At 48.8% G+C, this 14,874-nt stretch overlaps 1 protein-coding gene across 1 annotated transcript in view; it reads right to left on the bottom strand.

The window, feature by feature from the left end:
• Nucleotides 1-818: 818 nt before the first annotated feature.
• TBX5 (T-box 5) overlaps nucleotides 819-14,874 on the bottom strand; it is a 33,381-nt gene continuing 19,325 nt past the window's right edge. Inside the window, exons 3-4 of the mRNA XM_009322554.1 lie at nucleotides 9,972-10,198; nucleotides 819-1,592 (exon numbers count right to left, since the gene is read on the bottom strand). Of these exons, the coding sequence (XP_009320829.1) occupies nucleotides 1,009-1,592; nucleotides 9,972-10,198 (811 nt within the window). The 3' untranslated portion in view covers nucleotides 819-1,008. The remainder of the gene's footprint in view (nucleotides 1,593-9,971; nucleotides 10,199-14,874) is intronic.

The raw sequence follows: 14,874 nt of genomic DNA, 5'->3' as shown, positions 1-14,874 counted from the left end.
ATTGCAAACAAGCACCATCATCATTTTTATGAGCACAGTTTTTCCTTTCACTGTCTGCATCCTCTCTCCCCGCCTTTCCTCCCCCTCGCAGCTGGCTCAGAGCCTCGCTTTCTGCATGCCGGTAAAAATTCGGCAGGAGACACGCTGTGGATGTTTTCAAGTTCGAAAGGTACCCTGCGCTTCCGTCAGAGACAGCGGATGGACCGGGAAAGACCGGGAGATGGGAAAGAAAGAAGAGCGAGAGAATTACGCACAAGTGGGAAAGGAGATGAGTTTACGGGGCTGGTTCCTGCAGAGACGTGTTTTGGGGCGTCTGTAAGGAAACACGGCACCCTGCAGGGAGCGGTTTCACTCTGGGCGAGGTAGGTACCTGCTTTTCTTACTTGTGGGTTCATAATACCTCTTTCTGTTGAAAAGTAACAACAATAATACTAATAAAAAAAAAAAAGAAACACCACTCCAAAAATCCACCCTTGGTAAAAAGGGCTGGTGTCTTTTTTTTTTTTTTTTGAGAAAATTGAAAGAAAATATATATATTATTATTTATTATATAACATTGTTAACATCAACACCACAAAAAAAAGTAACATCCTAGTTGTTTTCGTTCAAGCACTCTGACTGTGTTGAGAAAGGCAGCAGGAGTTTCGTGTCCCCTGGAGAACAAAAAGAGCAGGAGGGCAGCGGGGGGACGAGGGCACGGGGCTGGCGGTGGCAGCAACACAAACTGGGTGGGGACCGTAGCGGGGGACAAGTGTGCCGATCTGTTGATTTTTCTTTTGAAACAAAAGAAAAAGGGGGGGGCAAGTCACACCGAGGCCGATGACTATTTCATCTGTGGTTTCGATCAGTGTCCATCCCTCTCGAGTGCTATCGGTGAACATTCAGTTAAAGGAGTCTTGCAAAATACTCTCGCTTTTATTCTCGACAGGGCATTTTTTCCTTTTCCTTTTCCCTTTTTTTTTTTTTTTTTCTCATGGCTAATGCTCTTGCACTTTCCTGACCGCCTCGTTAGCTGTTCTCGCTCCACTCTGGCACCATGCCCACGCCGTGGACCGAGTGGTACTGGTGGGGCGAAAGGGTTCGAGGCACGCCGTGGGAATACAGGAACTCTGCGGGCTGTAGGCTGCTGGGGGGGGACTGGATGCCGGTTTGAGGTCCACACTGCCGGACGATGGGTTGGTGAGAAACTGAGGTTTGGTGCTGAAACATGTTATGGGTATCTCCTATTTGGGGGGAGGTATGGTTGGCCACGCTGCTGAGCCGGGGCATCAGCGGCCCTGAGGTGAAGTGGGCAGAGAAATGCTGGTAGGGTAATCTGTCCATCGGCTGCATGGCAGACACTGTGCAACTGCTGTAGGAGGGCACGCTCGGCCACGTGTTACAGCTGATGTCTTCTAGGCTGGGCACGGGGTCCGTGGGGGGAGCGGAGCTGGCATACATACATGCTTGGCGCTGGGCTGATTCAGTCCTGTATGAAGTGTTCAGTCCCTGCTGCTGGGGGTAACTGGACCTGTAGAAAGGATCCTCTTCTGCTGGAGAAGTTTCCATGTAGGGCTTCTTGTAGGGATGCTCAGTGGTGGAACATTCCTCATCTGTTGGGAGAGAAAACCCCTGGTAGCGAACAACAATACTATGCCCTCAGCTGAACCTCCCTCTCCACCGTCCTCGTTTTACCAAGGACACAGTCTGCACGGAGCTGATCCAGACACTTCTCTCGGTTATGTCAGTGCAAATCCAGATCCCTTCCTTGGAATCGCCCTGAATCGATCCTGCCGAAACCAAGTCTTGCACTCGGCCCTGTCTGCTGGGCTGGAGAAGGGATTAGCTAGGAGCTCTGGGAGGAAAATTAAGGCTATAAGATGCTGGAGGGACTCTGAGGCTTAGCTCGCTTGGGGATACCCCACGCACACCCCCACACCACCAAGCTCCTTGTCTCCTTTCTGCTGCCATCACTTTGACCAGGGGAGTAACGTCCGCCTGCGGATACGGTGCACCTAACAGAGGTCCCCACTCCCAACCAAGAGGCTCAGAGCTGATGCTGTGAACTAAAAGCATTTACAGTGATACACTTTCACGATAAATGAGACAAAAATGGAGATCACAATAAAAATCCCCCCGGGAGAGCATCAGCAATGGCACAGTTGAGACAATCAGATTTGGCGTTTTACAGCCCCGGTCTCTAGCTGTGCCAAGGGAGCTGGGCACATAAATCCACACAGGGCTGTGTGCTGGAGCCAAGTGTAACAAAAAAGAAAAGTAAATTTCACAGCTAGAAACAGCAAGGCACAGCTTGCAGACCCCTTTGTTTCCTGCAGCATCCTGGGCCAACAGAGGGAAAGGAGATAAACAATTTAGGTGAAATCTCTAGGGTGAAGCAAAATGAATAAATGAATATGCATTTATTTATTCATTCACAGGGTCATCAAATGAAATCCAGCTTTGCTGGAATGGATGGCAAAGTTCCCAGGGATGAGCGCTTCACCAAGAGATTTTAAGGACAGCGAGGCAAGGGAGGGGAAGCTTGTTCTGACCCAGATTAACTTTGCTGCTCCTTCAAGAACAAGATCCCTGGTCCAGGCAGAAAAACATCCCACTTCGCTTAAAGCCCTCTTGGCTGCACCCTTTCAACAGGGGTAAAATTTGAAAGAATACTGCAAGAAACGGCCCTTTTCAAATTTTCCCAACCAACATGTTTTGAGCCGCAATTTTTTTCACCCCCGAAATACAAAGGAAAAAAATCCACTTCCACAAAAAAGAGGACTAAAAGCATCTGCCCCCCAAGAAGCACTTGCAAAAACACAGGTGTCGCTGCTGGGCTGCTCCAACGTGAGTGCCCACGCCTCACCTTCAGGAGGTGCAGATGGGCAGCGCAGGCAACTTTTGTTTCTTGTAAACATGCACGTGCACATACCCTTATTACTATCAACAGCCACGCGCTTTCTCCTCGGAAGCTGCACCCGCCCTGCTTGTAAAATAACCCATTACTGCCACTCAGGTGTCTACCAAGTCCAGCTGGAACAACTGTTGTTAGTCTCCTCGTCCTGACAACCCCAGAAAACATCAGGTACTGAGGTACACCCCATGGGGACTTGCCCCTTGGTGTCCTTTGACTTTGTAATAGCAGCTGCCCGTAAATTCACCTGGAGAGGCACAGTCCCATTTCACGCTTTCTCCCTGACCAGAGCAAAACCTGGCTCCTTAGTCCCAGCAATGCAGAGCCCTGATAAGCAAGTTATCTTCCTCCTCTGCCTTCTCTTAAATGGTAGAAAGTAGGATGGGGCAAGCAAGCCACGCAATCACATCTTTAAAATAGCTGAAACAGTAAGCAGATCGATGCAAAACTGTATCGCTCTCCTCAATCCTGATCGGGTGCGTTTTAGATAGGAGCGGTGGAGAGGATGTAGTCCCCTGAAAGACAAAAGCTGGAAGCACAGGTCTGAGCTCCCTCCTGAGCACGGGTTAGGTACATCTGGAAGAACAGCCTGAGCTCTCGCTTTTACAGGCAGCCTAAAAGTTTTGGATCCCTAACCCACCACTGAGTAATAAGAACACCAGGGTGGAAAAACAATGTCTTGTAAAATGAAGCATTGTTCTGCTAATAGAGTTTTCAGCATTCAACCGCGTTACTCTGCTGGCATTGGAAATCATTGGCTTGGGGTTTGACTGTTTACTTTATTTTTATTTTTTTCAATATACAACACAAAACAGCCAAACTCTGTTTTTCCGTTGTGTAAAAACGCGCCTGACTTACAACCTGAGGTTGCTGATTTTTCCATTTAGCCCAGACGTTTCGCTGCCTGCCACAGCCCAGCCGGGCAGAGCCGCAGTTACGGATCCGCTTCCAGAATTCATCGCAGGTGAAGAGAGAAAAACAAAACCAGCCAGCATTTCAGTGGAAACCCTATAGGTGCCAGCTCTTCTTCTGTAGGCTCTCGGGATCGCTCTGCTGGCCTCTCTAGAGCCAGGCTTACTGATGTCGTATGTGGAAAGGGCACCATCACTCCGGATTTTAAGATGTGTAAGGACACCGGACCCATCTCCGAAGAAGACATAGTCGCTAACAAAGGATTACAGCCTACCCTAACGGCTTCTGCCTGCTCTCTGGCCCCTCCTCCTGATGATTTTTCCCATCTATGTAACCTCAAAGTGCTGGAGAGGGAAGAGAACAGTCCATCTTCATCATCAGATGGGATGGTGCAGTCCAGAGATCCTCAGCTGGTGCTAGCTGATGAATTTACCCTGGTCCAGGCTCTCTAGTCTGACCTGGCATTGTCCCACCACTCCTCAGAGAGGAGACCGGAGCCGGCACAGAGCAGGTGAAGCGCATCCCCATGGCGTGCAGAGCAAATCTGGGGGTGGGAAGGGGACATCTTCAAGTAAGAGAATAGCAAAAGGAGAACAAGTCAAACAGAGCTCTCAGGCTATGCTGAAGGCTGCAGTTTGAAGTCATCCCCACCTGCTCTGGAGCCTGGACAGTGTCCCAAGGCCATAATCCTCTTCCTGAAGGTCCTCTCACCTCGTCAGCATCAGCGTAAGCAGGACATAGGAGATAACTGTCTGGTCAGCTCTGGGTTTGGTTCTTGATGTTGGTTCCCTGACAGCACTTCATTGTCCTTTTCCTGTTGTCACCGAGCCCTAGGAGGTGCTGGGCACCTCTGGGAGATGCTGACCATCCTCCACATTTGTTGCTATTCTTGGAAGCCAAGAGTGGCGATCAGCTCTTGTGACCAGCCCCTCGATACTGCGCAAACCTCAAAAAGCAAAAGGTTCTGCCAAGCAGGGGAAGCTGCCAACGCTTGGGAGAAACTGCTCCGAAGTGGATCCAAGGAAAACGGAGCCTGCAGAATGGGGTGGAAACTGGCTCCCTCACAAGGAATTTGATGATCTATCTAATGAAGGAGCTTGAGTGAGAGCATAAGCAGTTCCAAGATTTCCGGTATTTACTACTTCCAGCTGGGTTGTAAATACCACACAAATGGCTTTTTAAATGGAATTTTCCCAATTCCAAGATTAGGGCCATCCAGAATGAAATGCAAACATGTAAAATCTCTGGACTTCAGGGTGCACTGGGCCCACCTCTTCCCCTGGTGTAAAACCAGGAGAGCTCCTTTCCAATTCATGACAATCAGCTCCCCGGGACAGAAGACAATGAAGAATGGGACCCAACTGTTTTAGTTTTTAAAGCTCACCCACACTTCCAGGGCATTACAGTAGGTTCATCCCGACTTTGTGAGGAAGACACAATGGGTGATTATCACTAACACTGTTGTTTTATCCAGTCTGGTTTCTGGTATGAATCTAGCATGAGCCTGAACAGCCAATCACAGTGTGCAAAACTGACAAGGGTTGTCAAAGAAGAAAAGAAAAAGGGATATTCGGTCAAAATCAGCATCCCTAAAGGGCAAAGCAGACGTACGTCCTAGGACGTGAAACCTAAGACATGCTAGCTATTTCAGCAATCGCACGGTTTGCGATATGGCGGTGTTGCACTGCAGGGGAACACGACAGAAAGGGTTGTGGGCCAGAGGCAATCCAACACCAAAAGCTGGAACCTCTTCCCCGGGCAGGGAGTTGCCAGCACTGCCTGCAGAGACACAGGGGGCACCTCCCGATGGGCGAGCGGGATGCTCATATGAAGCTGCTGAAACTACAGCGCCGCAAGCAACGTGGCTGCGCAGCAAAAGCTGGGTGCACACCAGCCCCCTGCGTATCTCCCCGCTATGCAGACAGGCTCTTCTTCACCCACCAGCCACCTTGCTCTGGGCTCCGCTGCATCTGCCCAAGCTGCAAACGCCTCCGGCTGCAGCACAGCTCAAGCCTTGGCCAACTCATTACATCTCCTAACATCAGCAGGACGAGCAGCACGACCTCCAAGAAGACACCCCATACCTGACTTTTGTCCTACAGATTCTTTGAGTGAAATAAAAGCCGGGTGGGATGAGGGCGAAATCAGTTCAATCAATGAAGAGGTCTATCCACCCCAACAGTGCCTGTCCTCATGGAGAAGGGGGAAAGGCATTGCTGTATCTCCACCGACCTCAGCAGAGCAGAAAGGAGGTGAAAGATATATTCTTCCCCACGGGCAGGGTCATGTCCAAGCTAGGTGGCTGAAGGATATGATCCTTGCTGGTTGGAGCCGGTGGATTCTGCCACGTCCCTCTTCTCAGAGTGCCAACATGACAACTTTTATAACCTCCCCAGGGAGAGGCTGTTCCAGTCGCCTCCTGTTCAGCATCACAAGCATACCAGAAATCTGCCAAGTGGTTGAGATTGTGTAAGGCTGGGAGGGAGCAGAGGTTTAGAGGGATGGCTTTTTAGTTCACAGGAAGTCTGAGGGAGTAGGATAACACAAGGGAAAAAAAGCCCCAATGCCCTAACTGGGACATGGGGCTAAAATGAAAGACAGAAAGCAAGCTGCCTGCTGGTAAGTCCTTTTGGGCTTCTCCAAGCACAACAATGAGAGAGGGAGAGGTGGAGAACAACCAGAAAAAAGGCAAAGCTCCAATCGGTCTTTGTTGCAGCCTAAAAATCCACATCAAGAACTGAGGCCACTCCTTGGTAGGATACAGGATTTGAGTTAATCCATCCTCTCAAGACCAGTCTCTTTGTGAAATGCCACAAACAATATCAGTGTGGAGGTGAGATACAACGCAGGATGATTCTCGCCTGGAGGACTGCCATTCGCCAGCCTTCAGCATGTTCAGAAGGCGCCTGGAGCAGCAACCCCACTGCACCACGCTGGGGTCATTCCCAACGCTGCAACCCTGCACTCTCACCCGGGCACCAGGAATTGCCAGATTTGGGGCTCTGGGATGTGTCCTCCCTTCCTTCCTCACCCAGAAGAGCATCAGCTCCCTGAAACAGAGGAGCCTTCAGAGATAACATTCCCTCACAGCCCTGCTGCGCTCCCCTAATGTAACTCCATATCAGATCTCCAGAGTGAATCCATCTTGACTTGACAGCTAAGAACAACACTGTCAACCACAGAACTAAACCTTTGTCTTAGGTCACCAAGGAAGTAGAAGTTGAATAAGGTGCCTTTGAGTTGCTCGAATACAGACCTATTCTTAACTGAGCTTAAACCGAGACTTGACCTCCTGATTAAAAAGGATACAGAGAAACATCACGAGATGTCAAAGCTGGAAGGAGCTGTATCTGAGAGGCTATCTTGGAAAACAGTGGTGGTATTTGCTACAGAAGATACAGACACCAGCTGGTCTCAAACCCAGTCGAATTGCCCTCTGCCCCTGCGAGCACTTATCCATAACCGCAGCCTTGAGAAAAGGAAATAATTTGCTTGAGAGAAATCCTAAACCGACTGAGGAGTCGTCAATGTTTAAGGAGTTGATGATCCGATGAAATCAATAATACTTCCAGTCCAGAAAATGGACAGAGGTGCATTAGGAGTGAACATGCTCTTGCTTTCACGTTTCCTTAGACGATGAGGCTTGTTAAAAGTTACACAGAAAAGTAGGAAAGCAGGAGAGCTGTGAGGGAAAGCTTAGTATTTCACTTAGAAAGGAAAGGCTGGAAAAGGAAGGAAAAGAGGAATATTATAGGTAAGGTTATTGTCCCAAGTTCGATAAAGGTCCTTGCTCGGTGCTAGAAGAAAGTGCCACGCTCAGTCTGAGTTTGAGACGAAACCTTGGATCACGTTCTGATTTATCCGAGCTGCTCATCTCTAGTGACTTTTTTTTTTTAATTAATTTCACTTTGCAAAGAGCTGCTTGGCAGCTCATGTTGGCTCTCTGTTTCCCATTAACTTTGTGTTTCTTTCCTTTAAGCCCTGGTGGCTGTTTTCGATTTACTGGATGCATGAGGAGGGGGAAAAAGGCACAGGGAGGAAAGCAGGGACTCAGGCTCCTGAGACGCACAGCTTCACGGAAGAAGCCGGTGGTATCGGACAGGACACTGCTTCTCTTTGATTAAAGCATTTGGCGGCTTTGATAAAAGGCCCTTAACTGCTTGTGCCACTCAAGCCATCGTAGAGATAATGAGGGGCCATCAGCCCTACAGAGAAGGACTCATTTTGCCAGTCTCCTGCACTTTCGTAAGGGCCACGCAGGCCAAAAGGGGCCGGGGAGCTTATTACAGGGCAGATAGTCGTCTCTTTTGTGACAATAAGAGGAAGTGAGATAATTGGGGGATTGAGGGAAACCACCCATGGAGACACCACTTAACGGGAATCCCAAAACTGGAAGGAAACCTCTGTTGATTCCTTATCACGTTACAATGTGGAGGGGAATGATGAATTGCCCTGCGGTGCGGGGACACGCAGCAGTCAGAGATTGTCCAAAGGGTCTGTTGCCATTTGGGCCAGCTTGTTTTGGTTAGTTTTTGAAAAGGGGAAGAGGAGCGGTGAAAGCTCAGCTCCCAGGGCAAAGGGGCACCGAGGATGGATCGCAGGCTCAGGAACGCCAAGGGCGAAGAGGACCTGCCTTTCCATCGCCAACAGCGGGGCTTTGCAGCAACCCAGCTGCGTCCCAAAGCCTCGCAACCCACAGTCCCGCACCAGCATGGGGGTCACAAGGGCCACACACCCCACCTCTGACCTTACGGGACACTCTGGGAGGCCACTGCAATTCCTTATTCCCTACCTTACAGCTAGCTCAAGTCTAGCATCACCATTTCCAATCACAGCTTTGAAACACTCCATACGAGCACGAGGGTTGCCTGGTCAGCTGGAGCGGTCAGAAAATGATGCCTCTGTTTTCCACTGTTTGGCTCAATCTGGCATCAGGAAAATATTAATTTTTATCAACTTTTTTTGTTTTGCATATATGCTTGTACACAACACACGTGATGTTACAACTTTCACGGGATTCACCAAGGATGTGAGAGAGATTTCCACTGCTCTCCTGCTTCATCTGCCAGCACTTCCCAGCATCCGCTACCTTAGGCTGTGTGTCTACACTGCACATCCCAGAGACCCAGGGGTTACGTTACTAAAAATAATGACACATGGCTGACTGATAGGACCGTGCAGGGAAGCAGGAAGGGATCTGCTGTGGGGAGAGGCTATCGGGCTGGAGATGGTGCATTCAAATGCCATGGTGCATGCTGACTCCTGTTAGCTTTTCCTGTGCAACGCAGACTAAATCCTGAGAAAAGGGAACAGGGGTAGGCAGTAACCATCTCCTGCCCACCCCATAGGGTTGCATTCAGCCCTGGAAATTCCCTATTTTCTTCTGAGTGTCTGGGGTGGAGCTGATCTGAGGCTTTTGCTATCTGAGTCCTGCAAGTGTTTCTGCACCTCGTCATTCCCATTGCTTTGGGAGAGGAAGGGAGAGACTGCAAACCGCTCGCTCCTGTCTGAGAACAATTATCCCATCGATATCGTGGGGCTCTTCACGCCAGGACGAGCTGAGCAGTCAGTGTGAAGCCCTCACAGTTTGATCCCTCAAGCTCTGTCAAAGCAGGTCAGTCGCACCAGAGGGGAACAAACATGGATATCATGATTTTCAATCCCACGCCCCGTTCATTAGACTGAGCATTTAAGTGGAATCGCTTTCTGGATACAGACAACTGTCTCCCAACTGTGAGACTCTTAGTCAAAAACTGTGCAAAATCCAAGCTGTCAAGGTATCTCCACTTGGAGATTAACCCTGTCTGAGGGGCTATGGAGACAGATAAGTCACCTTTATCTCCGGCACCAGCTATCTTACTGAATGTGGATTCAACGTGGGTGAAAGGTACTGCCACCCCTCCAAACAGCTCGCTCCCAGCCCAGCAGCAGAGATGGGGGTTTTGGCTAACACCGGTGAGAGGAGTTTCCCAGCCCAGGCTGGGGGAACTGCCCACCTCCAGCGCACAACCCTCATCCCTTGCTCATCCTCAAGTGTCATCGTAAAGCAGGCTGGGGCTGTCCAGCCTGTGGGCAAGGGGAAACATCAGAAAACAACGCTGACAGTCACGTTAGGAAGGGGAAAGCCACATAGCAAGCGTTGAGCGGGGAGCAGCAAAGGCCTGACCTTTTCTCTTGGTGCAGTGGTAGATCTGGCTGTGCTCCTGGGAGATCGGGTAGGGGTTGGCAGGCGGTAGCAGGTCCTGGGAGGTGCTCGACACCCCGTTCTCACACTGGTACTGGGAGCCCAGGTTGGAGGAGGCAGAAAGGACCCTGGTCTCACCACTGAAGGGGCTGTGATTCGAGGACACTTTTTGTCTCACTGTGCTCCTGGGAACAACCGGGTACTCTTTACTAAAAGCAAAGAAACAAAACAAAAAAAAAAGGCAGAAAAGCAATCAATTAATAAATAGATCAGTGAATTAATAAATGCAGGCAGCACATTAGTGTCGTGGTGTTTGTTTAGACTTTCAGGGAAACAGAGACGTCCCTCCCAGGAGACTGCAGCCCCGTCACACTTTATCGGTGCAGTACTCTCTTCTATTTCACTTTCCTTTTAGTATCTTTCCCTTTAGAGTCATGCCTCTTCCACCACAACTGCTATTTTACACCCACACATCAAACAGATACACGCAGTTATAGCAAAATACACAAGATTTATATCTGCATACTATGATAGCATTTCTAGATTATACAGTATTTATATTGTATATGTGGATGTGCACATGCGTGTAAATAAAAACCTCATTTCTGCCAAGCTGACTTGGAGATGGATTAAATATTTAGGTCTATTTTTTCCCCTTATGGTTGTTGTCCCCATTCATTCTCTCCAGGGTCTGCCAGCCTAGTTGTCCTGGATGGGGGATCCCTGGACCAGAGAACAAGCTCCACTCCAGAATGCTCAGAAAAGAGAAATCAATAAATCACGCCAGAGCCACATGCCTCAGCAGAGCCAGGCTGGGAGAGTGAGCGCGGATGGAAAGTCTGGTTTGTTCCTTTGCTCTGAAATCTGGTTTCAAGCAGGGATGCTTTGCCAACACTGGCTGGAAATCTCCTCTCCTACAAGACCCTACAGTGCGTTTTGAAGACATTTCTCCAAGCACATCAGCAACATGGCTGGACAAGGTTATTCCTGCTCTGCAGGGGGAAGAACTGAAGCTGAGTAGGGGGTATTGGAGACTTCATGCGAGGTGCCAGCCTCCTCCTGGGCTGTCTCCAAGACAGCTGGGTGCTCTCTGAACCCAAGGACTTGCTAAAATGTGTAAAGATCAGGTAGTACAGCAGCACCTCGCAAAGTGCCACCAGGCTCAGAGCAGCCACAAACCAGAGCCCAGATTCCAACACAAGCCTTCTTCTTTGAGGCTATAACCGTTGGACCAAGCTGGCTTTGAGGTATCCTACTCACCTGCCCAAAATCATTATGCTGGAGCAAGGACACATCCTTAAATCCCATCAACAAGCTCACCTGGCCACTTACACGTGGAGGAGGAGCACTGAACCTCCAATTACACCCCTTAGAGAGGACCTATCACTGTAGCAACTCAGAACTCATTTACAAAATTTAACAATGCCAATTATATAAACCTACTCACAGCAGGGAGCTTTCATCCAAACCACTGCCGGTGGCTGCCAGAAACATCAGCAACCGAGCTGTAATGGAGGGGAAACTCACCCAGGAGCTCAAAACCAAATAAATGTGTCTCATTGTGCCACAAAAGCTTTCCAAACCCCGGGCACTGGTGGCTTGCCAAGCAGATCTTATTCCAAAGGTGGGGTTTCTTCCCCTGGAAGCCCAGCGCCTCCCCGCAGGGCCGACAGGAGCATGGCTTTCCACCCACTTGGGCTGGCTGACCAGGCAGCTTTTTCCCAGAACTGAAGTCCAGGATGTACACGAGGAATAAAAGAGAGATGGACTGGGAGGAAGCAGAGACTTATCCCTCAGATACCCCGGCATCCATGGCTGTCTTGTGTATGTGGTGGGCTTCAGAGGACCTCTCTGCCTGTGGACACCCAGCACTGGCATTTCCACCCCACGAGCTCTTGCTGGAGGCCAGCTTTGGTGGCTTTTCAGGAAGAAAAGCTATGGCCAAGAGCTATGGCCTTCAAACCTTCTAGGTTCCAGAGGGTCTCCCAGCCCTACCAGTTCCCGGTTTTGAGCTGCCTGCTCCTGTCGTGCTCCGCCTTCACACAGGGATCCTTATGGAAATAGTACCAGCACGACACCCCAAAGCTGCATCCCCACCATGTTTCCCTTCCAAGAAGACAAGCCATAGGGAGGTGACACGCGGACCTTGCCCTTAGCTCTCCTTCCTAATGAGAGGCTGCTGCATGGATTGGCTTGTTCCTTCTTCCTCACCTCCAACACCACCACCCTCCATCCCCCCCAAGAAATGATAGAGCCTCTTTCTTTTTTTTCTTTTTTTTTCAGTGGGGTACCTGAGAGCTACGATGGAGGAAGAGGAGGGACATACCATGGCATGATGCCACATCATGGTCTCTGTGTCTCTTCTGGAGGATGTAGAGATGACTGCTGTCACAGTGTCTCCCTGCTTCGGTGGGGGAAGAACTGAATGTCTCTTTGGGAGTGTCATCCTCTCCCCATTCACACATGGGATTAGATCTGCATGGGCGTTTCTTACAGTAAATTCTCAGGGTAGCTCACAGGGACCCCATCAACATCAGACCTTCACCGTGTGAGGCACCATGCAAACACTAAGAAGCCATCCCCATCCCAGATACTTCTCACTCAAATCTACACTTTTTCTGTCTCAATGGAGAGCTGAGAAGGGGAAAATTTAACAACGTGATTGTTTTTTCTTGTTAAAAAATATTTCCTTTCCATAAAGGAGCTGTATGCCTGAAACAGCAATATTTTTACCCTGAAGTGCCAGAATGGGTGATGTCAGGATCCCACACTCCCGTTGTGCACTGGGGACCAAATTCCTTTCAGACTGCATTTCCCAGGGGACACGACAGCATCCATGGCCGTAAGAGAGGACCGTGGTGCTCTGCAGGAGACACGACGGGAGCTGGGAGTCACACTGGAGAGGGAACAGGTTGGAGACACCAAGTTTCCAAACAGCAGTTCCCAGCAGGTATCGCAATGACTTCTCTCCAGACTGAAATATTTCCATTTCAGTCAAAACATGTTGGGTGCTATTTTTGCCAAAAAATCAACTATTTGAGGAGGGAGAGGAAGGAAAGTATTTTCTAACTAAATATCTAAAATATTCTCTTTTTTTCACTTTGCCATTTTCCTATACACACAGGCAGTTATCTCTGTATTTCTACCTTTTTCTTCCTTCTAGGGGCTGAGCTCTAATAAAGAGATCCCTTTGGTACCTTGTAAAGCAACAGTCATCTTGAAACATTTATACTGTTTCCTGAGCCCGCTCAATATGCACTGTGCACAGCTACCATTTTAGTTTGTCCTTCGGTCTTTAAAAACGTATCAGATTCGTTTTTTTTCAGGGCCTAAAAGTCGCTATTCCCAAAATCGCTGGTTGTAATCCTGGGCCACTGTTTAATGGAATGAAAGGTTTTGTGCATCGCTGGCACAAAATGACTGTTGTGTCCAGGAACTTTGCTGTCCAAAAAAATTGCAGTGAAGTAGGGAGGGGAAAAAAAGCGTTACAGTCTGACTTAGACTGGCAATACAGGAAATTGTCCACACGGCAAGGAAGAGACTGTTGTTCCTGGGCCAGAATGTGAGTTACAGTTTTACATGGGGGTGTTAATGGGCTACATTTTTTTTGCATTAAAAAATTGTACAATTAGAAGGAAAAAAAAAGTTGGTTGGGGAAAGAATTTACAAGGAGGAAAGCTGTCATTGGTCTATTTAAAGTCTGTTGGAGGCTAACGATGAATATTCAGTTACCGTAGTTGGTGTATTACAATAGCAGAGGGGGATTGGAAGGAAAGGGGGAGCCGCATTGCGCAAGGTGCTGTACAGTCCCTGCACCACCGGGCTCCCAGCTGAAGGGCCACCAGGAGAGAATACTACTTTGATTTTCATTAGAGCTTGGGGGAAGAAATCAGGGATGAAGTCCAAGTCTACAGCAAAGGCACGCGGTCCTGAAGTCTGGACTCAGTTCTTAGCTCCCACCTGGCTAGATGTTTCCCAGACCCATAGGATCAGACACCGGCTCTGCATCGCTGTTTCCTAATAGCACACGCGTTCCTCTTTAGAGTTCATCGTATAACCCCAACCCTACAGATCGGGCCTTACAAGTGAATCCTTCCTGCATTTCCCGAGCGCTTCCATCAAAATCAGACCTCTGGCAAGTGGAAGTAGCAAACTCGATCCCATTTTCACATCTCATGACATCTGCCCCCTCCCCTGGCCAAATGATGCCCTCACCATGACAGACTTAGGAGATCTGTAAGATCACTTACGACACAAATTCACAAAAAACTAGCAAAGGATTCAAAGGAGCAAATTTAAGAAGGTTTTGTAATCTCAGAGCTGGAAACCTTGTTGGCCTCCGCAAACTAATAAAAACTGTGGAAAAATTATAAATATAGGCCTTCACAGAGCAGTCCACTTTCTTGCTTATCAGTACGCTGTAAAAGACTAATAATTTTCAATGTATTTTCATGTACAGACTTGAAGTTTCCTATTGTACCAGCCAATGCATAGTAAATGCAGCTGCCAGACAAAAACCTTGTTAAAAATCTCTTTTAAGATCCACAGTTCATAATCAGGAAGCTTCTGCGTTGAAATATCCAACCCCTACTGGCCCTAAGCAAATTATTTTAGAAGATGCTTCTGATAGCTCTGCAACAAAGCATTATATGCCAAGGCTCTCCAGAGCTGCTGTAGCTCATGGTAACAAGACTTCAAAAGACCTATTAAATGTAGGGCCCTGAGGATCATACTGATACCTGTTCGAGGTCAAGATGAGGCACGATACAGAAAAGGATTTCCCCGTGATGATCTGCTGCCATGTTCTTACAGCATTCTTTGGAGCCCCTGAGCTGGGCACCATCTAGATCTTGTTCACGATGGCAGCTCCTAGTCTAAAATCTGA

This window comes from Pygoscelis adeliae, unplaced genomic scaffold, assembly GCF_000699105.1.
Source record: "Pygoscelis adeliae isolate BGI_AS28 unplaced genomic scaffold, ASM69910v1 Scaffold214, whole genome shotgun sequence".
In the NCBI taxonomy this organism is placed as follows: Eukaryota; Metazoa; Chordata; class Aves; order Sphenisciformes; family Spheniscidae; genus Pygoscelis; species Pygoscelis adeliae.
The sequence above is the reverse complement of the archived record's forward strand: the minus strand, read 5'-3'. Positions and strand labels throughout refer to the sequence as shown.